At 43.7% G+C, this 21,563-nt stretch overlaps 2 protein-coding genes across 4 annotated transcripts; both read left to right on the top strand.

Annotated features, from left to right (window-relative positions):
• Nucleotides 1-644: 644 nt before the first annotated feature.
• On the top strand, nucleotides 645-14,377 carry rbm25a (RNA binding motif protein 25a). Of its 3 annotated transcripts, none has more exons than XM_069160689.1 (18): nucleotides 645-812; nucleotides 1,056-1,199; nucleotides 2,280-2,329; nucleotides 2,438-2,602; nucleotides 2,719-2,776; nucleotides 2,967-3,127; nucleotides 3,217-3,405; nucleotides 3,510-3,593; nucleotides 7,172-7,446; nucleotides 10,241-10,352; nucleotides 10,474-10,563; nucleotides 10,666-10,739; nucleotides 10,817-10,967; nucleotides 12,117-12,630; nucleotides 12,735-13,039; nucleotides 13,133-13,231; nucleotides 13,357-13,404; nucleotides 13,908-14,377. In XM_069160689.1, the coding sequence occupies exons 2-18, from the start codon at nucleotides 1,094-1,096 to the stop codon at nucleotides 13,998-14,000; spliced, it is 2,574 nt and encodes an 857-aa protein (XP_069016790.1). In that variant the 5' UTR covers nucleotides 645-812; nucleotides 1,056-1,093; the 3' UTR covers nucleotides 14,001-14,377. The 3 variants fall into 3 exon arrangements, with proteins under 3 accessions (XP_069016790.1, XP_069016789.1, XP_069016791.1); XM_069160688.1 differs by having other exon boundaries at nucleotides 1,076-1,199; XM_069160690.1 differs by having other exon boundaries at nucleotides 1,076-1,199; nucleotides 3,513-3,593.
• Nucleotides 14,378-14,892: 515 nt separating this feature from the next.
• Nucleotides 14,893-21,000, top strand: slc39a9 (solute carrier family 39 member 9). The gene is made up of 7 exons (XM_069160732.1): nucleotides 14,893-15,420; nucleotides 15,599-15,707; nucleotides 16,552-16,755; nucleotides 17,042-17,110; nucleotides 17,367-17,452; nucleotides 17,860-17,994; nucleotides 18,337-21,000. Exons 1-7 carry the CDS (start codon nucleotides 15,325-15,327, stop codon nucleotides 18,568-18,570), a joined length of 933 nt encoding a protein of 310 aa, XP_069016833.1. The 5' UTR covers nucleotides 14,893-15,324; the 3' UTR covers nucleotides 18,571-21,000.
• The last annotated feature ends 563 nt before the right edge of the window (nucleotides 21,001-21,563 follow it).

The following is a 21,563-nucleotide window of genomic DNA, read 5'->3' on the forward strand; positions in this document are numbered from 1 at the left end:
TTAATTTATTCCATTATCATAGACTCAGCTCGGTCCTCTTTTGTAACAATAAATACGCTATTGTTTTGTTATTCTACTGTTACCTGACAATGCAGGGGCTAAGACTTCAATGAAATATATATAATTACACTTTATATTTAGAGAGTATTTTCATTCTTTTTCTCATTCACTTATTCTATTTTATTTGCATATAGTGTTCATGTTTAAATTTGTTATATTTATACCTTACTACCTCTATTTTTATTCTGTAATTTATGTTGCTTTTGCATGCTGCTGTAACGAAAAAAGTGTACCCTTGTGAGATCAATAAAGTATATCTATCTATCTATCTATCTATCTATCTATCTATCTATCATTGGTATTTATTTTTAAATTTAAGGTTATTTTTTTTAACCTTAAAATGTATTTATCCCTCCTTTTTCCTCAATATGTTCTCCTCAGTGATTAAAAACATGGATTAAAGAGGACATTTTGCCCTCTTTCAGTCCTACAAAGGTGATTTGGTTCGGCTCAAAAACCGATAGGATTTGTCCACCTAGGAGACAAACTGAGGGCAGAAAGTGCCCACTATGAGGCGCGGGTTCTTGCCTGAAAGCCCAAATTTAGGGCTTTAAAGACCGAATAGAGCAGTGCTATCCCATGATTCATTGCGAAAAGAATAGGTCCAGTTATTTGTATCCATAGGGAGCCTTGTTGCCCGCCGGTGATCATTATAATCGTTACGTTTTTCTGTCCACTGTATTTAATGGGCTTTTATCTGGATAACTCTTAGTATTGTCAGGCACTGGTTTTTATTTCTCACTTGACTGCAGGTGAGTAAACATTAGCCTGACCGCTGCTGCTAATGTCAACTAGCAAGGCCACAGAGTAAACGTTAGCTAGCTTTAGCTAATTTAGCTAATGAACGTTGCTAACTTCTGTCCCACTTCCTGATTTAAACACGTTAGCTGACCGGTGTGCTGCCTCTGTTAAACAACAACACTATGATGGACTCGCTTACTATATCCAGCCGTGTCTAAACTCGTAAACTGTGCCTCTTTTGGTGTCGTTTTAAGCACCCTTTTCTCCTCTCCAGGTCTCGGTGTTCTTCAGGATGTCGTACCCTCCTCCGCTCAACCGCCAGCAGATCGGCATCCCGCAGCTACCTCCCCGCATCCCCCCTCCACAGTTCGGCGGCTTCGCCTCGGCTGTCCCCCCAGGTACTCAGCAGCCCGGTGGGCGCGTCGGCAGAGACAATAGTGTGTGTTTGTGAGGCAGCCTGGAGGTCATAATACCTGAAGGCACAGTTGAATGTCAACAACTCTGTTAGTTTGAAAGTCATTTTGATTTGCTGTCGGACTGAAACACCGCTTAATATCTCTGAAAATGATCGTAGGAAAGGTTACTCTCGGGAAACAAACCACAAAATGGGTCAATATGCTAATAACGGTCACATCTGTACCTGGAACCGGTGTCCAGCGTGGGTTAGTCTCTGGTCATGACCCTTCAGGAAAGATTTGGGTGATAATCAGTATTCAAGTCCTTTACTTTAATAAAAGTACTGAAATCAGACTGAAAGTCTGCATTCAAAACCTGAAGTAAAAGTATGAAAGTATTTTCAACAAAATGTAAATACTTGCTGTCAGTGCTTTACTGTTAAATAGGATGTTTTTTGATTCATATTACTGCTGTAGTTATTTCATGTTGTGCTGATTTTAACTTCTAGATGTCCTCTTAGTTAGTTTAATCTACAATAATGCATCATATTCTATTAGTGCATTATATGTTTTATAATTTCTGTTCTGTATGACCTTTAAAACGTCAACAAGCTCATAAAAACAACCATGTGATGATTTCCATGTGATACCAGACTAAATAGTTTATTCAGATTTCCTCAGGTCGTTAAGTAAGATTTAATCCTCCAGTTTATCATAAAAACAAATCAAATTTAAAATGCACCAAATGTGGAGATTTTCACTGGACAGGAGGGGTATGAATGACTATAATTTATTTACTTAATTTTTTTTAAATTTTTTTTTTTTAGACAAGTATGTTGCATTGACCACAGCATTCATAGCCTTCAGCTAATTTGCAATAATTATGTTAATACACTTTATTTTTTATAGCATCTTTCCTACAAGAATTGCAGCTCAAAGTGTTTTTACAGCAAGAAAATGATATGCAGTGTTTCACATAAAAACACATATAAAGGAACAGGATATTCAAACACAGACTAATCATGATAACATCAGTGTCTGTGTCTGTATGACTTCCCACATGGTTGTTTTTTTCCTTTTCAGGTACTCCCATGATCCCGGTTCACATGGGTGTCGTGACCCCCGCGCCCACAGTGAGTTTGAAACAGGACTTCCTGCTGCACGACGACTGAAGCATCATCTGTTCTGATAAAATGCAGGGATTTGTTGTGACGGTTCAATACCTAAAATTTGTGCTGCAGGTTCTGGTCCCGACCGCTGTGACTTTAGCACAGAAGCCGATGACTCTGAAGAAGGAGCCCAGCATCAGAGCCAAGGACATGGATGACGGCGGCCCCACCACCACCGTGTTCGTAGGGAACATCTCTGAGAAGGCGTCCGACATGTTGGTCAGACAGCTTCTAGCCGTGAGTTGAAATAAGGAACAAAACGAGTCCAACAGTTGGCTTTGAATGTTGCAGGGAGACGGTTTTATGTGATCATTGATTCATCTTTAACATCTTTCTGTCCTCTTTCAACACAGAAATGTGGAATTGTTCTCAGCTGGAAAAGGGTCCAAGGTGCTTCTGGGAAACTTCAAGGTAAGGTGTCACATTTAAACAACACCGCTGCAAAGTTATTTTAATTCTGCTAAATAGTATTCAGCCTTTTTCTCCATGTTCATAACTTAAGTTTTTGCTCATTGTTCAGATTTTACTGCAGTTTTCAGGTATTTTTCTTTGAGTTCAAACACGTAAAACTAACTTTATGTCTGCTCTCGACTCCTGGAAGCTTTCGGTTTCTGTGAGTATAAAGAACCTGAATCGACGCTGCGAGCCCTCAGACTTCTGCACGAGTTGCTGCTCGGTGACAAGAAGCTGCTGGTGAAGGTCGATGCCAAGACGAAGGCCCAGCTGGACGAGTGGAAGGCCAAGAAGAGGAGCGCCAACGGGGTACGCTGCTCAGCTCAGGAGCGAAACGTGGAATATTTCTGGTATTCTGTAATCGGATTTATAAATTTGTGTCTGGTGTGAACGTACAGGGAACCAGTGGCGGGTCCCAAAACGAAGATGAGGAGGACGTGCTGGATGAAGAAACCCTGCGGCGGGACCAGGTGGTGAAGGGGGCGATAGACGTCCTTATCCGGGAGTATGCTAGTGAGCTGAATGCTCCGTCGCAGGATCCTGACAGTCAGCCTCGCAACAAGAAGCGCAAAGAGAAGAAAGAGGAGGTGAGTGTTTTTCTTCTTCTGTGTGTTCGGATCATTTCTCATAAGCTCTGAGTACTTAGTGTGTTTTTTTTGTTTCCTGTCTTTCTTTCTCCCCTTCGCGTAAGGAGGATATCAACGCTATGGAGATGGAGGACGACAAGAGAGACCTGATTTCCAGAGAGATCAGTAAATTCCGTGACACACACAAGGTAACGTATCAAACTGCTGCTGTCACTCTGTACGTTAGTTTTTCAGGAAGAAATCCTCAACAAATGGATCTGCAGCTTAGATAAAATATGGAGATAACCCCTCCTGAAGTCAGTTAAACATTAAATAACTTCAATCAGTAAAGCAGTTGATGTTGATTTAAAGATATTATATGATATTAAAGATGTTGAATATTCATGGTTCGCTCTGTCAGTGTTTCCAGACTGATTTGAGACTCTGCAGAAGCTAAACTGATCTCACAGGGTGCATGGACACGATGTTAAATTCCAACTAAAGCTAATCTATTGATTAAACCCCACCAATATGGTAGAGTTCATTTGGTGACTAGAGCAAGATGAATCTCAGACTCTCAGCTTTGGAAAAAGTTGCGAGGATAGGATGTAAGTATGAGCTTTTATTTCTTCTCTACTCATGCCGGGCGCTTCCTGCTGGAGGGTCTGCAGGGGGGCAGCTGGCTCTCCGTTTATTCACACGTGGACAAAGTGGGGATATAAACTGGGACGGACGAACAGCCAGTGGTTTTCTAAGTGTACTGTGTTGGAGCTCAGTGAACCTCTGCAGGCCCTCAGGTATTAAGTTGTGTGTGCAGAACACAGAGACTGACTGAGCCTAACCACTGCAGTAGTTTGAACTGCAGCCTGTAGTGTTAAAGCAGGGAGCGCCCCCCCACAGCACGCTGACGTCTGAAGACTCACGAGGTTAGTGCACATCTGTGTCTCCTTTATTTTCAAACTTTTCCTTCTTCTGTCTTCTGTCATTGTGACTCCGCCCCCTTTGATTAAACACAGAGAACAAGGAAATAGGTTAAATGTGCAGTATGAGAGGGTAGCGTGTATGAATCATTTATCAAAATCTGTCAAATGTGGCGTGTAAAACAACTTCCAATAGTTTTCATTCAACCGTGACAGCATGTGAAATGCTGATTTACTTGTTTTTCTAAGGAGTATATTTCAAACTAGCCACTAAATAATTCTCATAAAAAAAGAGGTAAGTTGTAGGTTGGTCCGTTATTTAATTGACAGTTTGGAAAATGTGAAAGACGTCTGTTTGGACTGGAGGTAAAGATGCTAACATGGTGTCGATGTTCTAGTGAAATCACAGCGTTTAACTCCACTCTTCATCCTTTCCTACTTTTTATTTTGTGTTTAGCTGTCAGACCTACATTTCCAACACTTCTCTCTTCACACACTGTAAACCATTTAAAGATGAGCAGCTCTGACTAGCAGCTCTGACAGGAGGCTGTTTGAACTGTAGGTCTGACTGTGAAAGGGTTTTTATATATTTGGGTCGGAGAGACGCCAGAAGATGACCGACAGGTAAGACTGCTTCACTCATTTCTTTGTTGATGTTGGTGTCATGTGTGTGGACGGACGTTAATCAGATAAAAGTGCTCCACAGGTGTCGTTTGGACGTTTCTTTGACTCGACCTGCTTTTCCTCCCACTCGTAGCCTGTAGGATGTGTAGTGGCAGAGAAGTGCTGAAACCGTAGTCCGGCACCTGTAAGTCTCACACCTGTAGCGCCACTACGGTCTGTAGAATTTTTTGTTTTGTTTTGTTTTTTTGTCATCCAGTGAGAATGTAGGCAAATGTTCCAGATGGAAATATGGATATTTATTTTACTCATAATAACCAATCAATCAGGAGGGTCATTGTTCTTGTGGTTCTTGTGGAGTTTTTAGTGCAAAAATGATCTAAAAATATAAATCAGGGTTCCCACTGAATTATCCTGGAGTTATGCACAGTCTCTTCCCGACATAAAAGTCAGAGGATTGGATCATTTTTCCTGGAACATCCTGGAGTTTTTTTTTAAATGGGATCAAAATATTCTCCCTGTAGTATTTTTCTATCTGCTGTTACTGAACTTGTTTCCTGAGTAGTTTTATCTCCTTCAGCTCATCAACAATCACTTCAGTCAACAGGATTCCCACTCTGAGTCAAACTCTTGACTTTTACTGATAAAAAAGTAGAATTTAATGTCCTATAATTAACATTATTGCATTATTTTATTCCCAGTAGTTTGTGAGCTTTATTTACTAGTTCACAACGTTTTCAGAACAAAACTTCACTTTTTTTTTTTTAAACACCAAAGTGATGAAAATATTTTTCTTAAATGGACCACGATGGACCAGTGAATGTGGTCGGGCTGCCCCGCCTAAAGCTTTTCCTCTGTTGGCATGGTAACTAAGGGCTCCCTCTCCCACAGTTTTAATACATCAACAGCAGTTTTACAGACTTTACGGCAGGCTTTTCTGTTGCCTGTACTACATTTTTAGTTTCTATTTATCAAACTTTGATATTTTCCATGCAGTATTTTTGATATGCCCCCATCACTGCTCTGCTGCAGCCCAGCCCAGGAGGAGCTTTAGGCAGCCCGACCACATTCACTCATTCTGGTCCATTTAAGAAGAGGTATTTTCATCAGTTTGTTGTTTTGTCCTGGAAAAGCTGTGAACTAGTAAATAAATCTCACACACTGCTGGGAATAAAATCATGTAAAAATGTGCATTTATATTTCAGGAAATTATAATTTTATAAATTATGATCAGAGAATTTGACTCTTGAGTGGGAATCCTGGTGACTGTAAAACAAGCCTCCCTGCAGTATGGTGTCGTCTCTGCCGCTCGGCTGAACTCCCTCAGTGCTGCAGGGATCACTTGCTCTGCAGTCTGGACGCTGCCTCGCTGCGTCTCGGATGACCACAGCTGCAGCTGATTATGAAATTGACTTAGTCGGGCTGTTTGCCGCGTTAAGCTCCGTCTTGTTTTAATCCACTTGGCGCTCATAGGTAGGAATAAACCGGGGCGTTATAGCGCGGTGATCTCGAGTGTACAGTCAGGTCTCGGTGAACTCTCTGAACCGAAGCTTCACCGCTGATGCGGCAGATACTTTACCGTTAAGTGCTCTGAGTGGGTTTGGAGCCTCTTTCCAATCAAATCCTATCACTGAGTGCGCTGAGTGCAGTTTTAGATTCATGCATACGCGTGTGGCCGTGATGTCAAACATAATGCATTTTAACCTGTAGCCCCTCCTGAGTGGTGTCACATCTGTCACTTCTGCGCTCACGCACACAAAGACATCGATTTGAAAACCCTCGTTTGCCCCGCAGCAGTTTTTTATTGGAACGGCCTCCGATTACATCAGAGTATAATCTGAGCTCATCATGGATCTCCCAGTCAGCGCAGAGGATGAGCTGACCTGTTATGTGTGAAAAAGATGAAGAGGAGCAGGCAGAGATTTGACCTCTCTGCACAACTGTCAGCGTTTACAGCTGGAAAGTGTTGCGCTTTCTTTGTAGTGGATGTTTTAACTTCTCATAAACCCTGAAGTGAGCAGTGTGAACATTAAACCTGCAGCAGGGCAAGGAAGACTTCCTGTCTCCGTGGTAGTGTGTGAGCATGTATGACACAGAGAGTCTACATCACTTTACAGTTTCATGTCCTGGTAACCTGTTTTTATTTCTTATGTATTTTAGATTGATGATCTTCTTTTTTGCACCTAGTAACTCGGGCTCCCCCTTTCCCCCCCCCCCCTCTCCCCCTCCCCGTTGGGCTCCTGCAGAAACTGGAGGAGGAAAAAGGAAAGAAAGAGAAGGAGCGTCTGGAGCTGGAGAGGGAGAGGAGGGAGAGGGACAAGGAGCGGGAACGCGAGAGGGAGCGCCGTGACCGCGAGAAGGAGAAGGAGAGGGAGAGGGAGAGGGACAAGGAGCGGGAGAGGGACCGGGATCGAGACCGGGAACGGGAGAGGGAGAGGGAGCGCGAGAGGACGAAGGAGCGTGAGAGGGAGAGGGAGCGTGAGAGGAGTCGAGACGCCAGCGAAGATCGCAGCAGGTCGAGGTCAGTGGGAGGTCAGAGGTGTGGGACCTGGTGCTCAGTTTCACCTTAAACATTCGGAGTGTTTTGTGATTGTTGCGATCAAAAATGTTTGATTTTTTTTTTTTTTTAGGCAACTTTTCTCAAAAACTTTGATGTAGCAGTTTTAAGCTCAATCAAACAACTACCTGAAAAAGAGTAACATCTACTGACTTCCTGTGGTAATAATCCTGCTGCACATCACAGAAATATCTGACCTGTACGCTGTTTTTCTTTCTGTTTTGGGGCTCAAAGTGATAAAAAGTGTCTAAAAGTGACGCATCTTTCCAGAACAGACAGTCTGTGACTAATATTGAACACAGAGACTTCATCTGCTGTCAAAATAGGGGCTTTATATCACATCCATTCAACACTAAAACAAAGTCCAGTCTCTTACAGCTGGAAGTGTGGAGAAAAGTCATTGAACATATTCCTCATTCCCATCATAAGACCACATTTCCCACAAACCCCGTCACTTCCTGTTGTTGCAGTTTGCTAGCAGTGGTTTGTTTTGATGGTGAGAGGAGAGGGGGCGGAGCCTCAGTGGTTGGAAACAAACACTTAGTTTTGGTGATAAAGTCTGTTTTATTTTGAAAGGAGGACTTTATGATGTAATTCTTTTCAGCAGAGCTTCTGCACAATTCCCAGCTAATATTACAGAGATTTTGTTAATTACTGTGACTGCATGATTAAGATTTCCTGGAGGGACTGGATATTATGGTCTGGCGCATAAACCACTACACTGACAGGCCTAAAGGGATGAAGATTGCAGCTGCACACTTTTGCTATTTAGATAAAACTTCCAAATACAGTGGTGTGAAAAAGTGTTTGCCCCCTTCCTGATTTCCAATTTTTGTGCATGTCTGTCACACTTAAATGTTTCAGATCGTCAAACAAATTTAAATATTAGTCAAAAATAACACAAGTAAACACAAAATGCCGTTTTTAAATTAAGCTTTTTATTATTAAGGGAGAAAAGAAATCCAAACCCACATGGCCCTGTGTGAAAAAGTGTTTGCCCCCTCCTGTTAAAACATAACTTAACTGTGGTTTATCACACCTCAGTTCAATTTCTCTAGCCACACCCAGGCCTGATTACTGCCACACCTGTTCTCAATCAAGAAATCACTTAAATAGGACCTGCCTGACAAAGTGAAGTTGACCAAAAGATCCTCAAAAGATAGACATCATGCCGAGATCCAAAGAAATTCAGGAACAAATGAGAAAGAAAGTAATTGAGATCTATCAGTCTGGAAAAGGTTATAAAGCCATTTCTAAAGCTTTGGGACTCCAGCGAACCACAGTGAGAGCCATTATCCACAAATGGAGAAAACATGGAACAGTGGTGAACCTTCCCGGGAGTGGCCGGCCGACTAAAATTACCCCAAGAGCGCAGCGACAACTCATCCGAGAGGTCACAAAAGACCCCACAACAACATCCAAAGAACTGCAGGCCTCACTTGCCTCAGCTAAGGTCAGTGTTCATGACTCCACCATAAGAAAGAGACTGGGCAAAAATGGCCTGCATGGCAGAGTTCCAAGATGAAAACCACTGCTGAGCAAAAAGAACATTAAGGCTCGTCTCATTTTTGCCAGAAAACATCTTGATGATCCCCAAGACTTTTGGGAAAATACTCTGTGGACTGACGAGACAAAAGTTGAACTTTTTGGAAGGTGTGTGTCCCATTACATCTGGCATAAAAGTAACACCGCATTTCAGAAAAAGAACATCATACCAACAGTAAAATATGGTGGTAGTAGTGTGATGGTCTGGGGCTGTTTTGCTGCTTCAGGACCTGGAAGACTTGCTGTGATAAATGGAACCATGAATTCTGCTGTCTACCAAAAAGTCCTGAAGGAGAATGTCCGGCCATCTGTTCGTGACCTCAAGCTGAAGCCAACCTGGGTTCTGCAGCAGGACAATGATCCAAAACACACCAGCAAGTCCACCTCTGAATGGCTGAAGAAAAACAAAATGAAGACTTTGGAGTGGCCTAGTCAAAGTCCTGACCTGAATCCTATTGAGATGCTGTGGCATGACCTTAAAAAGGCGGTTCGTGCTGGAAAACCCTCCAATGTGGCTGAATTACAACAACTCTGCAAAGATGAGTGGGCCAAAATTCCTCCACAGCTGTAAAAGAGTCATTGCAAGTTATCGCAAACGCTTGATTGCAGTTGTTGCTGCTAAGGGTGGCCCAACCAGTTATTCGGTTTAGGGGGCAAACACTTTTTCACACAGGGCCATGTGGGTTTGGATTTTTTTTTCTCCCTTAATAATAAAAACCTTCATTTAAAAACTGCATTTTGTGTTCACTTGTTATCTTTAACTAATATTTAAATTTGTTTGATGATCTGAAACATTTAAGTGTGACAAACATGCAAAAAAATAAGAAATCAGGAAGGAGACAAACACTTTTTCACACCACTGTATGTGTCGGTCCACATTTAACTCTGCATCCTTCTACAGCTTTGGGACTTGACATCTGGTAGGAGGTTAATTAATTGTTAACATTTACCAGCATGGCTTCTGCTTTTAATGAAGCAACCCTGCTGACATAAACAAGGAGGAAGAACATGAGGAAGACCTTTTGGGATAATGCAAAACAATTCAGCAGAACCATACGGCCTCTGAAATGACTGTGCGGTTTAATCAGCTTACCTCTGATGCGGTCTTTACAAAATATGATGATGATTGTGATTCTTTGTAGGGAAACAAAACAAAAAAGTCCAAGAAGTTCTTGAGTCTTCATTGTTCATGTGATCTTTCTTTCTTCTGCAGAGAGCGGACCAGAGAAGAAAAAAAGCGAGATCTGGAGGAAGATGAGGAGGACGTGTACGAGCGGCGAAGACTCGAGAGGCGGCTTCGAGACAAGGAGGCGGCTTACCAAGAAGTATGTTTATGATATCTCCTGTCGTTATGAATTTGATTGATTTAGATGCGATTTGAGAGAAATGCACACAAACACGACTGTTGTTTGTTTGTGACTGCGATTTTTCTTTGTCTTCTTAAAGCGCCTGAAAAACTGGGAGATCCGCGAGAGGAAGAAGTCTCGCGACTACAGCAAAGAAACGGAGCGCGACGACGAGCGGCGTCGAGAAACGGTAAAACAGGAGCGCAGTCCGGTCCGGGTGAAACCGGCTTTAGACCGTTTATAGTGTCACAAATGTGAAGGTGAAACACAAAATATTTCTGTTCAAAATCAGATGAAAGAAGCCAAAAGACTGAAAGAATTCCTGGAAGACTACGACGACGACCGGGACGACCCCAAATACTACAGGTGATAGTCGTGAAGCACGTTTGGAGGTATGAGCTCGTCTCTTTTCTCCTCACTCACCGCTGCTTTCTTCCTCTCAGGGGCAGCGCTCTGCAGAAGAGGCTCCGTGACCGAGAGAAGGAGACGGAGCTGGACGAGCGGGACCGGAAGAGGGAGAAGGAGGAGCTGGAGGAGATCCGACAGAGGCTGCTCGCTGAGGGTCACCCCGACCCCGACGCCGAGCTGCAGAGGGTCAGTCCTCCTCCGTCCTCTTTCTCCTCAGACACTCTCTTTTAAACTCAGGAGATCGTTTATTCCAGGTGCAATTTGGGGGATTATTTTTTGTTTTAGAGCAGTGAACTCCAGTTTTTCTGTTTTCTCTCTTTTTGGTGTCCGATCTCTAGTCGTGCGTTCAGGCAGCTGGAAAGTTGGAACGTTTCCATTTGGGAAAATCTGACTTCCAAGTTTCACAAACACGCAACATGACCGACCCCAGAAAACACAACGTATTTCTGCTGTGAGAACAAAGAAAAGTGCGAAACAATCTCGTCAGCATCAGGATAAACCAACACGGAGGAGACATTGAGCTCAGGAAGTCAATATTATCTGTACAGCACATTTCTACACTTCTTCTTTTGTGCTGATTTTGAAGCAAGTTGCCAACAGTTCTTCCTTTCACCCTAAACGCTGCTTAAATTAAGTGACATCAAACCTCCCTCTCAAAGAAAGCGGCCACTTTCTGAGTGTGATATTCCCAGTTCGACGGTGTTTTCTCCCATTCGGAGGACAGAACTTTCCCACTTCCTAGTTGCTCATGAACGCACCATAAAGTCCAGAGAAGAGCAAAGATTCAAAAGGAGATGAAACTTGCAAGAGAAGTTGCAGCCAAGTGAACTAATCTGTCTTGGGTCGACTCTAACCAGCTGACGGTGTCGCTACGACTCGGCTTATCAAGTCTCCAGCTGGCAGATTTAGAACGTGAGCCACGATAGTTTGTGTTGTTTTTTTTCTGCTTATTAGAGGATAAGCGCTCCGGAAAAGGATGGAAGAAGCTGATAAAACAGGGGAGAAGTCCTGTCTCAAGTTTGCAGAAGCGCCAATGGTCGGCTCCAAGTTCTTGACCTTCTCGTTTTTTTAAGCAGCTGTTTGACTCTCACTGTCCTCATTCATGTTTTAAGACACTACATGTTTTATCCAGCTGTGAAAAGGCCTGAAAAGTCACCTGTTAAAACAAGTCTCTGAGATGTTCTACTGAGAAGCTGCAGGTTTCAACTCATCTCGTTGTGAATCTGTTAGTCTGAATGATGTATTTGTCGTCGTCATGATCATCATCATCATCATCTGAAACCACCGTCACCAGTTTCCCTGCTGTCGTTGTTCATTCGTCTTGTTTACCTGCAGATGGAGGAGGAGGCGGAGCGGAGACGACAGCCCCCCCTCAAACTGGAACCCGAGGAGGAAGTGATCCAGGAGAAGGCTCACCGGGACCGGGGTCGGGAGAAGAGAAGCTCATCAGGGAGGCCCACGGAGCCGACGCCTCGAGGCCTCCAGCAGCAGCAGCAGCAGCAGCAACAACAACAACAGCAGCAGCAACAGCTGCAGCAGCAACAGCAGCAACAGCTGCTGCAGCAGCAGCAGCAACAGCTGCTGCAGCAGCAGTCTGATGACGACGTGGAGGAAGGAGAGGAGGAATTCTTCCAGGACGGAGAGGACTCGCAGGAAGCCAAGCCGCTGCTCAAACCCATCATGAGACCAATCACCACCGCTCCCTCCGTGTCCTCCGCCAGCGGGAACGCGACTCCAAACTCTCCCATCAATGAATCTCCCTGCGGCATCATCATTCCGGGAGAGAACACGCCGGAGGTCCAACCTCCGGAGGAGCACCGGCCCAAGATCGGCCTCAGCCTCAAACTGGGTGAGTAGAGCGGGGAAGCGAAAGGCTGCGGGGGGAGGGGAGGGCGGGGATCTGCTGCTCTGTGTCCAAACAAACTGACGTTCCTGTTCGTCTTCCTGCTGCAGGAGCCACTAACAGCCCGAGTCAGCTGAACGTCGGGAAGAGGAAGAAGCTGGCGACGGTGGAGAGCGTGTTCAACAAGTTCGACGACGAGGAGGCCGACGAGCAGCCGCGCAAACGGAAACTGGTCCCGCTGGACTACGGCGACGACGACAAGAGTCTGGGGCTCGACGGGGCCGAAATATCCGGAGCCAAAGGCAACATCAACACGGAGGAGAAACGCAAGCACATAAAGAGCCTCATCGAGAAGATCCCCACGGCTCGGCCCGAGCTCTTCTCCTACCCTCTGGACTGGACCATGGTCGACTCGGTAACACAACCGCACACACTGTGATTCTTTTGATGACACACGAACATCATCAGCCTCGTGTTCTTCTGATCTTCTGATTGTTCCTATCTGCAGACTCTGATGGATCGCCGCATCAGGCCATGGATCAATAAGAAGATCATCGAGTACATCGGAGAGGAGGAGCCCACTCTGGTGGATTTTGTCTGTTCGAAGGTCAGTTTTTATAAAAACAAACTTTGACCATCCAAAACGGACTGGCCTCAAGTTTCAGACAATGTTCTGCGTTTTGATTTTGGTTGTCGGCTTACTGCTAACTGATTTTTGTCTTTGATATCCAGGTGATGGCACACAGCACCCCTCAGGGTATTCTGGATGATGTTGCTATGGTGCGTTGAAATGAATTCTGGATCACAAAGTCTGTTTTAAATGTGGTTATTTTGTGTGTGTGTGTGTGTGTGTGTGAGGAATAAATAACAAAATATGAGGCTGGATCACAAAGTTCAGACTCTGCTCCTGTTGTACGAGACGTGCACGGAGAAGGAGGAAGCTGTAAGCTTCACGAGGAAGTGCTCCAAGTGTTGTCTTTTCAGCACCCGAGGTCCACGCGTTGTTGTGACCGCTGTAACGTCACGGTGCAACAGAGATAGTCTCTGAACTTTTTCATCTACCGTGGTTAACGTTAACACGTTCGTTAGCATTTAGCTCAAAATATCCCTGAGTGCAGTCTCGCACAGCAGCTAGCATTGGCTGGAGACTCGGTTATTTATTAATATGTAAGGTGATGCAGATTAAACCTGCTGCATGTCTTGTAAATAATTAAACATTTTACAGGTAAAAGGAGTCATTTAACAGATTTATTGAGCCGTTTCACATGAAGTTTTGTTTTTAGGTTCTGGATGAAGAAGCGGAAGTCTTCATAGTCAAAATGTGGAGGCTGTTGATTTACGAAACGGAAGCCAAGAAGATCGGACTGGCGAAATGAAGACCACGTATCTCTCCGACTGACTCCTTAAGCTCTCAGCGCTGCGGTTTTCCGAACCTGCAGACTGAACATGTGCCCATACGCCCCTCCATTCCATCAGCAAGGAGCTGCTGCCTTGTACGTGTGTATGTGTGTGTGCGTGCGTGCGTGTGTCTGTGAGAGGGAAGTCTGAGAAGGTTTGCACAAGCAATTCTGCATGATAAAACTTCGGTTGTATCTTTTTTTTTTCTTCGTTTGATGCTGTTGAGGAAAAAAGACGGTTGCTCTTCACCATCCGTTCTCCAGTATGTTGGACACGTTCTGCTTGATTTACTGGTGTTGTGTGGAGGCACTGCTCCGTTGTGTGAACTAATAAATATGCTTTTTTTTTTACAAAATACTGGCCATCTTTCTTAATTTTCTTGTACCATTATTCTTTATTTTTGTACTCAAAAAAATACTACTGTACTTTGTGTGTAATTACAACATATCAAAAACCTCTCTGAAATAATCAAACTTCTACATACTGATATGTTTAGTGCGATAAACATTTATTTTTGACAACTTGTTTAAAAATATTTTTCACTTCTAAACTGTGATGGTTTTATTAAAGGAAGTTTATTATCAATATTAGTAATAGTAAAATATCTGAATGTGTCATCCAGCCACGGAGAGAAGGAGCACTTATGAACAAGAGACTCGGCTAAAATCATTTGTTTTTGGAATTTTTTTTTTTAACTAAAATGAAAATAATTTAATATTGAAGTTTTACTTAAGCAGGAAAGAAGACAGTACTTTAGAAGGAAAAAAAATAATAATTTCAAGGTGTAGCATTCAGAGCGATAACTTCCTGTCCACTCTGGCAGATACGTGGCAGGTTGGGTGCTTGAACTCTGACCCGGAAGTACTTCGGTCGGTTCCAAACAAGAGGATGTTCCGTTAGCTAGTTGGTTATGCGCGAACCCGGTCGGGAAGTTGCAATATTAATTTTGACAGCAGAGTGTGGGAGAAACGATGCGGGGTACCGGATGTTTGCACTGGGAAGTTTTACGAGCCGCGGTTGTTTATTTGTGAAGACAGAGTCGGGTGATTACGGAATCTAGTTAGCTTAGCTTAGCTAACGAGGCCAGAGGGCTGCAGCGTCTCTTGAGTGGTTAACGTGGATGTTTGGGAGGCAAACTGACCTTAGGACGGGACGTTTGTGAAACTAACAATTACGCTTCGGGGCATGCTGTCGTTGGACTCGACGAACACCAGTACAAGTCCGTTTTAAAAGTCCACTGGGACGTTGGTTTTGATGGTTTTATTTTAGCTAGTAGATTAGCCGAAGAGGAAAAGTGCAGTCATGGACGACTTCAGCTCGATCAGCCTGCTGTCTCTGGCGATGCTGGTGGGGTGTTACGTGGCCGGGACGATACCTTTGGCAGTCAACTTTTCAGAGGTAAGTTTTGCACATCTTTGTAGAACTGTTTCCTGTTCAACTGCAGACAGTTAAAGTCCCCCCCCCCTCCTCTCTGTTAGTGCCTTTTAATCACCACATCATCCTCTCTGTAATGTTATCAACTAAATCCACTGAGACTGTGTGGAGCTGAGCCTCTGTTGCCCCTCTGTGTGTCCAGGAGAAGCTGAAGCTGATCACCGTGATGGGAGCAGGGCTGCTCTGTGGCACTGCTCTGGCTGTCATCATTCCTGAAGGGGTCCACGCGCTCTATGAAGAAATCCTCGAAGGTGAACACGAATCAAATATTTCCTGCTTCTAACATCTGACATGAATAATTGATGCTTTTCGTTGTCACACACACAAAAAAAAGGAGCAATGCTGTTCACAGCTTTGCAAAGACCAAATCAATCATCGTCTTAGTTTTACCTGTTTTCATCGCTGTTTGTTTGTTTATTTGTTTGTTTGTTTGTCAGCAGGATTACAGAAAAACAACCAATTTGATTTTCATTAAAATGGAGCAGCAAAGGCCAGCGAAGAAGCCTTTAAACTCTGGAGCAGATCCAAATCACACACCTATTTAGTTTACAGTTGTATTGAATAATCATAAAAATATATGTCGGAGAGAAATCAACCCACAGGATACACTGGATCCAGAGAAGCTCCGGCTTCCAAAACAATTACTTGAATATTTTTACTGATTAATTCTGTCAGTCGACTAAATAAATGACAGATTTGTTCAGATTTCACTTCAGTTTAACAAATAATGAAGCGATAAAACTTCTTTTCTTATGCAGCTTTTTTTTTTTCTTCACTGTTTCATGTTGAATGAGCGGACTTTAATCACAGCCGGGCTGGTTTGAGGATCTTTACTGCACGTCTCTCATTTCCTGTCAGCTTCTTGGTGTAGTTAGATTTTTGTCAGCACTTCAGATTCTTTAACGCGTGCTGATAGTAAACATACATGCCACCGTTTGAATCCTGTTTAAACAGAGCAAAGTTCAGAGGATGATAAAGCAGCAGACATTCGTCTCTGTTACGTAACAAACAGATGTTTGTTTTGTGATTGTTTACATATTAAGTGGATTTTCGAAAGTCTCCGCGCTTCATGTCCGTCTCCCGTCCTCTCCGCAGGCGGACACCACGGCCAGGTCGGTGTCGTCGAGGCGTCCGAGGTGAAGGGCGACTCGGAGGTGGTCCTCGGCGGCGGCGGCGGCAGGAAACATGAGCACAGTCACGAGCAGCTCCACGCCTGCATCGGAGTGTCGCTGGTCCTGGGCTTCGTCTTCATGCTGCTGGTGGACCAGATCGGCAGCTCCCACGTTCACAACACCGAAGGTCAGAGTTCAACACGAGCAGCAGACTTATTCGGGGGGTGGAGGGGGTGGACGGACGTGGAGCTCAGTGACGGCAGCTTTTCATCTGCAAGAGATGCAAGAAAATGTGTTAGAGTTACACGCAAAACAGACGGCTCGCATCTGCAGGGATCTTTATGAGCAGCCAATGTTCTGCAAACTGTTCACGAAGTCCGTCGACGTGTGAGGCGACACATTTCTCTGTGCGGAGACGTTTTTCTGTCAGGATCACGTCACGTTTTATTTCTGTTTTGTTCCGTCTGCTTCAGATCCAGAGTCGGCGAGAGCCACCTCCTCAAAGATCACCACCACTCTGGGTCTGGTGGTCCACGCTGCAGGTACGTCTGGTCTCGCGTCTCCTCGTGTAGTGATGTCGCCATCATGAAATCGAATGATTTCATTGTCTTTTTCTGTCCGTTTTATGCCTCCATTATAGTAAACACCTCATTGTAGTTTTAATAATAAACCACACTGTCTTTAAACTACACGGAGTAAACTCGTATTAAGCATAAAACTGCTTGTTTAAATGTTGTCTTATTAATGATATTAATTAATATTAGAAGCAGCTGAGCTCTTTGTCTCTTCGGTCTGCAGCTGACGGCGTAGCGTTGGGAGCTGCTGCCTCCACCTCTCAGACCAGCGTTCAGCTCATCGTCTTCGTAGCCATCATGCTGCATAAGGTAATAAAACACCGTGAATTCATGTTTATATACGTCTATTTGGATCGTTTAGCTTCGTGGGAAACATACCGTGTGTACAAATGATATTTTTTGAAGCAGCAGGAGAGCTGAAACGCAAGGAAATCATCCGTTTTGATTACTTATTGTCATTTTATGTAATTTTATTCTGTAAAAAAAGTCAAAAATGAACAGCAGCTTTTTCCTTTCTTGTTTGATTCAGGCTCTGAATGTTTGAGTTTTAGAGTTTGTCTGACATAAAAAAGACTTTTGGGGAAATTGCGAAAGGCAGTTCTCACTATTTTAGGACATTTCTTAGACAGAATGAATAAGTGAGAAAAATAATTCAGGTTAGCTGCTGCGGTGAGCTGTGAATGTGATCCGATCTCTGCGTCTGCTGTCGTCTTCAGGCCCCGGCAGCGTTCGGCCTCGTGTCCTTCCTGATGCACGCCGGCCTCGAGAGGAACCGCATCCGAAAACACCTGCTGGTCTTCGCCTTGGCGGCGCCCGTCCTCGCCATGCTCACATTTTTAGGCCTCAGTCAGGTAATTATTCTATTTTATAGATTAAATATGGATAATGACTTTCTTTTCTTTTTTTCTTTTTTTTTTTTAATTGAAATTGTGTGGAAATGTTTATCTCCACCATCAGTTACTTCAGGAAGTCAGAATATATCGTAAACGTTACGATGAATCCTTTTCATCATCACGTCTTTGGAGAAAGAATACGTTTTTTCCCCCGATATTTCTACTTTTTAAATGATATTTCGTTGTGTGTGTGAAGTGTGTTGGGATGGTGCTACACTTCAAAATGAAATAAATTAAAGTAAAGTAAATGATGCCTTGCAGAACCGGTTCTCATCTTGTTTGTGTTTGTCCTCCTCTCAGAGCAGTAAAGAGGCGCTCTCCGACATCAACGCCACCGGCGTCGCCATGCTCTTCTCCGCCGGCACCTTCCTCTACGTGGCCACCGTCCACGTCCTGCCGGAGGTCGGCGGCGGCGGCCACAGCCACGCCCCCTCCGGCGGGAACGGAGGGAAGGGACTGAGCAAGGTGGAGGTGGCAGCTCTGGTTCTGGGCTGCCTCATCCCTCTGGTTCTGTCGGTCGGGCACCACCATTAGACCCGCGGCTCAGGTCGGATCTCACGGCGGTGCGCAGGGGGACCGAGCTGGATTTAAATGTCTTATGTTGTCGTCTGCTGGTGGACCTCGTGGACTGGACCGGACCGGACCGGGGACTTGAAATCAGAGGTGTTGCCGTGACAACCAGGGCACGCAATGTCGTTTAATCTGCAGACGACCGACCGTAACAACAGCTGCTGTACGTTCGTTGTATTTTTTTTCTTGGTGGACCTTAGTAGCTCGGTTTGTTTAGATCGCCGGGGAGTTTCAGTGGATCGTCTCAGAGGACGCCCGCTAGTCTTTTACTAGATGACGGTTGCACAGTGAGATTTAGATCATCGTGATGTTATGAAAGCAGCGAAACAATTTTTTTTGTTTTATACATATATATAATTGTACAGAGTGTAAATCTCAGCATCAATACGGACCGATTTAAAACAGATTTTTCGAAGTGCCATATTAGGAAGTTTGAGGCGGATCCTTGAACGTGTTCGTAAAATAATAGAAATAATCCCTCGTTATTATCCTCAACCAGCTCATCCCAACACGAACCGTCACTTTGATTTGTTTATGTCTCTTCTGTTTTACCTGGAAAGTTGGAGTCATGGAGAATCAGTGTAAATCGGTGGTTGTTTAGAAGTGGAGGTTTTTGTTTTTTTTTTTATTTTTTTTGGGCAGATCTTTTTAAGGGACCATCGGCTCCGGAGAGAAAAGACACTACACAGCTTTGTTTTGTTGTTGCTTTTTAACGAGTCTCATACCTGAGCAATAATTATATAAAAAAAAAAAAACCTGGAAGAGGGGCACACGTGTGCAGCGGAGACTTGTGAGTCTCTTGAACACAGCCCCCCCTTCCCCGACCTCCCCTCTAAGCTGAGATGGAAACAGGCTCCTCCCTCTGCGACCTGTCTCTCACGAGGATGTAAATATGTAAACTACAGAACGACCTCTTCACTTGGCCGTCACGCTTTCTGCTCTCTCGCACATACTTTTTTTTTTTTTTTTTGAGTTTTCTGATGAACTGATCTTCGGACTTTTATGTACAAATTGAACAGTTTTCTTTCCACTTCTGTTTGACTGTGAGGGAAATGGGGAGGATGAGAAGCAGACCAGCAGTTGCACGACTCTTTTCTTCCTTTCTTTTATTTTTTATTTTTTTTTTTTTTTTATGGGAAGCTGTTTGTGTGTTTAAACAGGGGAAACTCCTCCTTCCACTGCGTCGCTGGACAACCTGGGCAGCCTCGTTACGTGCCAGTTTATCTGTCCCTGCTGCGATTTAGCATTTACGCCTTTCAAATTAATGGAAGCTCCACTGGTGTGTGTGTGTGTGTGTGTGTGTGTGTGTGTGTGTGTGTGTGTGTGTGTGTGTGTGTGTGTGTGTGTGTGTGTGTGTGTGTGTGTGTGTGTGTTTAAGGCTGCAACCACCAGTTATTTTTCTTAATATCTTTGATTCTGCTGAATATTTTGTCGATTGTTGAAGAAATTTCATGAAATTGAAAACCAAAATTTGTCCCAAAAAACAGTATACAAAACACAATCCAGGAGCTAAAATCCATCAAATATTTGGCAATTTTGCTTCAAAAATCAAACGATTGTGAAAAGTTTAGCAGATTAATTTTTTCTTATTAGATTGATTATTTACCCAGCGGCATTTAAAGCCCTTGAAAACTTGTTCTCCAAATAAGCAACAATTGGCTAAGAATTGAACATTAAAAGAATTAATCTGCTTCATCAGATTTGATTGACAGCTACGCAACTCCTGAAAACGGTGTTCTCTTCAGAGTCTAAAAATGATATGAATCAAAGTAAAATAACAGTTCGGCTTCTTCATCTGTTCAGTAAACTGAGCAGTTTTACAGAAACGTGTCAATCTCACGTTACTCTGCTGTGAAAACCAAAAAACTTTGAATTAACATACAAAGATGATTTTTTTTTTTTTTTTTGTATTAGAAAAACCTTCCTCGAGCCTGTTTGACCTCTAAAAGAAGCGCCTGTACATCACTGTAAAAGAAATGGAGCTGAAAGTTTATTAATGTTAATTTTCATTGCCTGAAAATGAAGCTTCATCTTCTCTTCCTGGATATTTAGCTTTAATTGGCTGCAAAGCACCTTCAAAATAAAATCACCTAAAGACTCAGGATGTTCAAGGTTTAGTCTGAATGTCTTAGACTCGCATCTTTAAGGTTTCTTAACGAAACATATTTAATCATGGAGTTCCTCTCTGACACCACCAGGATGTGTTTAAAGGCACGTGTCGAGGCTGACCGGTCTCAGAACCGGTCTCACTGGATGGAGAGTGCGTCTCACTTTATTTTTTCTGTCATTCCAAGACGAGTTTGCCTTATTTCCACGCTGTCTGATTGTGAAAATCGGTTGTAAAAGCGACGTGTTTTATGACAACTAAATTAAAAGTTTTTTAACTGGTGAAAATGTTTGAATGATTTTTTGCACTTTTATTGGAAAATTCTAACGACATTTTCTCAGGTTTTGAGGTGAAAACGAAGCCTGGACGTCCATCTTTTAATCTGTTTTCATGTAATTGAACAAATTGTGTGAAATGGTTTTGTTAAATTAAATGTTAAATGAGTTTTTTTTCTGCCCTGACGAGAAGTTTTGAAGCCTCGCGTGTTTCCTGCCTTTTGATATCGAGGCCCGAGCTTTCAGCATCTTGATAATCTGCTGTCCCGTCCCTCTCACACATGTTCTGTAAATTAATCTGATACTCGTGACGCCTAAACTGCATGTTTAACTACCCGACCCTCCATCCTCTTTGCTAGAGAGCCGCCTCTCGGCCACAGATGTCCTCCTAATGGACGCGGCGATGATGATGACGATGATGATGATGATGCAGCAGCAGAGCTCGTACCTGCCAAGAGCTGGAGACGACGGCTGTAATCTGAATAATAGCTTTTACTGGCTGGAATATATTGACCGGCTTCAGATTTAGTTCCTAAAGCTGCCCTCCCTTCTCCTCTTCCTCCTCCTCCTCCTCC

The sequence above is a fragment of the Embiotoca jacksoni genome, unplaced genomic scaffold (genome assembly GCF_022577435.1).
Source record: "Embiotoca jacksoni isolate LCO1_2020_lvr unplaced genomic scaffold, fEmbJac1.0.p SCAF_27, whole genome shotgun sequence".
Classification (NCBI taxonomy): Eukaryota; Metazoa; Chordata; class Actinopteri; family Embiotocidae; genus Embiotoca; species Embiotoca jacksoni.

Excerpts from the sequence above, each read along its gene's own strand:
- rbm25a (XM_069160689.1), top strand. The coding sequence starts at position 1,094 with ATGTCGTACCCTCCTCCGCTCAACCGCCAGCAGATCGGCATCCCGCAG. Across the intron at positions 7,447-10,240 it reads GAAGATCGCAGCAGGTCGAG|AGAGCGGACCAGAGAAGAAA; the intron begins GTCAGTGGGAGG and ends TTTCTTCTGCAG. Across the intron at positions 10,564-10,665 it reads ACGAGCGGCGTCGAGAAACG|ATGAAAGAAGCCAAAAGACT; the intron begins GTAAAACAGGAG and ends GTTCAAAATCAG.
- slc39a9 (XM_069160732.1), top strand. The coding sequence starts at position 15,325 with ATGGACGACTTCAGCTCGATCAGCCTGCTGTCTCTGGCGATGCTGGTG. Across the intron at positions 15,708-16,551 it reads CTATGAAGAAATCCTCGAAG|GCGGACACCACGGCCAGGTC; the intron begins GTGAACACGAAT and ends TCCTCTCCGCAG. Across the intron at positions 16,756-17,041 it reads CCACGTTCACAACACCGAAG|ATCCAGAGTCGGCGAGAGCC; the intron begins GTCAGAGTTCAA and ends CGTCTGCTTCAG.